This window comes from Geospiza fortis, unplaced genomic scaffold (genome assembly GCF_000277835.1).
Source record: "Geospiza fortis unplaced genomic scaffold, GeoFor_1.0 scaffold992, whole genome shotgun sequence".
NCBI classification, from domain to species: domain Eukaryota; kingdom Metazoa; phylum Chordata; class Aves; order Passeriformes; family Thraupidae; genus Geospiza; species Geospiza fortis.
In genome coordinates this window covers 228,372-230,886 of record NW_005054625.1, presented here as the reverse complement: position 1 = coordinate 230,886, position 2,515 = coordinate 228,372, and the positions used below count along the sequence as shown (strand labels likewise).

The 2,515-nt window shown below is 64.9% G+C and overlaps 1 protein-coding gene across 1 annotated transcript in view; it reads right to left on the bottom strand.

Annotated features, from left to right (window-relative positions):
* Positions 1-787: 787 nt before the first annotated feature.
* The window catches only part of LOC115948927 (retinol dehydrogenase 8-like), a 4,678-nt gene continuing 2,950 nt past the window's right edge, over positions 788-2,515 (bottom strand). The window contains exons 7-8 of the mRNA XM_031064759.1: positions 1,326-1,401; positions 788-1,044 (exon numbers count right to left, since the gene is read on the bottom strand). Coding sequence (XP_030920619.1) covers positions 788-1,044; positions 1,326-1,401 — 333 coding nt within the window. The remainder of the gene's footprint in view (positions 1,045-1,325; positions 1,402-2,515) is intronic.

Below are 2,515 nucleotides of genomic sequence, written 5' to 3'. Positions count from 1 at the left end.
CCTTCCCGCTCGGGTGCCGCACAAACACTGAGGGGTCTCTCCCCGTGCTGGTGCCGGGACATTCCGAGGGTTGGGTGAGACAGATGGGGCTCGGGGTTTCCCATCCTGCTTTGTCCCTCAATAAGAATTTATTTCATCCAAACCCCCTCAGCCTTCTCCTGCCTGGAGCCAAACCCCTTTAAAGTCTTACAGAAACCTTCTGTTGGTGTTGTGACAGACAGATCCTTATCTGCTGATAGCTGTAATCGTGATAGAGCACAGAGGAACTCGTTTCTCCTGTCCTCATGTTGAAACACGCTTCCTAACGCACAAAATATCCCATAAACACTTCCAGCTGCTGCTCTGCATCCTTGGAGCATCCCGGCCGGCTCCTGCTCCCGCGGGGAGCGCTCCAGCACCCAAACCCCGACGGTGCCGGGGAGGGGACGGGGAGCACTGAGTCACTGCCACCACCTCCTGGGTGTCCCAATTCCCCAGCCCTGCTCTGAGTCACGCTCCCCACGGCGTTTTCCCACCCTCCGCGTGGGTCGGGTTCCTAAATCCGGGGGGCAGGGGGTGAGCAGAGCCAGCTCTGTGCTGAGCGACAGCGGGAAGGGACATTGGAAGTGCCCCCAGCTCTGCACCCGCCCCGCGGCTCCCAGCGGGACACGGGGCCGTGACTGTCCCCGGGCCACCAGCACGGGGACAGCAGCTTTGTGTCACGCCTGATGCCCCCCTCGCTGCGCCGGGAGGGAACTGAAGCCCCCGGGGAGCCGCCGAACCGGCCCCTCCAGCACCTCCAGCCGGGTTAAATCTGGCGCCACATTTGCATGGCAGCGAGTCGGCACCTGGCAGCGAAATCCTCGGGGGATCGAGGACACGGGGAGCGGCTGGCAATTGTCACACGCCGGCGACAGGAAAGTCCCAGCGGACGATTGTTTTTAGAAGAATCTACTTCCAACGCGCACGGCTCCGGCCCCTGCGGCAGCGCCTCCACCCCGGCACCCGCGGGGATGGAGGTGACAGCCCTGGGCTCGAAGTGGCGCTCCACGGCCACGGAGGATGCTCCAGGGAGGTGGGAGGTGATGCTCCTCAGCCTCAAACATCACCCAGGTGCTCCCCACCCCTTGGATATCCCTTCACCCACAGCAGCTCCTGTCCCTCCTCTCTCTGCCCAGGGCAGCCGTGAGCAAGGCTGGGAGCGGGGCTGGAGCTCATCCTGCTCCCCCCAGTTCCCCCAGTTCCAGCCCCATTGCTGCCCCCCCGGGCACTGGGGACACCGTGGGGCTGGGGGTGAACGAGGGAGGTCCTGTCCCCTCCTGTCCTCCCTCAGCCCCGTTTCCCACAGCTGTGGCTTTGTGCCGGGGGCCCCCCTTGTTGCTCCCCGGGGCCGGGCAGAGTCACGCCCACCTCCCCCCCACCCTGCCCCCCAAGCGGAGAAAGTTAGTCAAATCTGCAGAAACCGCAGAGGGGGGAGGCAGCGACACTGTCACCGCTTTGATGTCACCCCTGCACGTCCCACAGGTGCTGCCATCGCCCCGGGGCCACGGTCCCACCGCAGCTTTGCCATTAACTCGTGCGAGAAGAGGGGGGATAATGCAAAAATATTTCCTTCCCCACCTCCATCCTGTCCCCACGGTTCCGGAGAGGCCACGTGCGAGGCACACGGAGCTGCAGCCGCTTCCTTCCAGCCCTCGCGTGGGGCTGGGGGTCCCTCCAGGGCTCCGGGGGCTGCGCCAGGGAGGACAGGGGGAGCCAGGAAGGTTTCTGAGCAGCGGGGCTGATTCATACCGGGCCTCCTGTGGTTTCCCCCTGCTCTCACCTCCCGGCGCTGTCACGCCAAGTGCCCACATGCTGGTGACCAAGGGTGAACCCACCACGTTGTCACCCACAGGGAGCTGGAGAGGGGGAGCCCCTGGAGTAGCGTGAGCTGCTGGGCACCCCTGCACCCGTCCTGCACCCGTTCTTTGTCATCCATCTCACCCCCACTCTGCACCAGTCCCTGCACCCCAAATGCCCTCCCTGTGCCCCTCTGAGCACACCACACACCCCTGTCACTCTGCTCTCTGCCCTCCCAACACCTCCTGCACCCCCTGTGCTGCTCCAGCGCCCCAGACAGGGCTGACACAGAACCCCCCACCATGGGACATTCCCCACCCCACAGCAGTGCCCGGAGGAAGGAGGACGCAGCACCAGGGGGTGACAGTGTGAGGTCCCCTGGGTGCCACATGCCCGCAGGCCAGAGCCCCAGGTGCCCCTGGGGAGCGGGAGGCAGGCAGGGGGCAGCTGCCAGCCCTTCCCAGCCCCGTCACGGCCGCTGCACTCCCGGAGGAAGGTGCTCTGCATTGCTCACCCAGCACAGGTTATAAATCCCCTCCCCATTTTAATGTGGGAGCTATTTCAGGCCGGGAACGGGAAGCGAAACCCTGCACGGGTCCTGCCCCTTTACCCCCGTGCCCGGGATGGGCCGGGCAGTGCCCAGGAGGCACAAGGGTTTATTTGAAGCCCAGGAGCCGAGCGCCCGCCTTGACCTTCT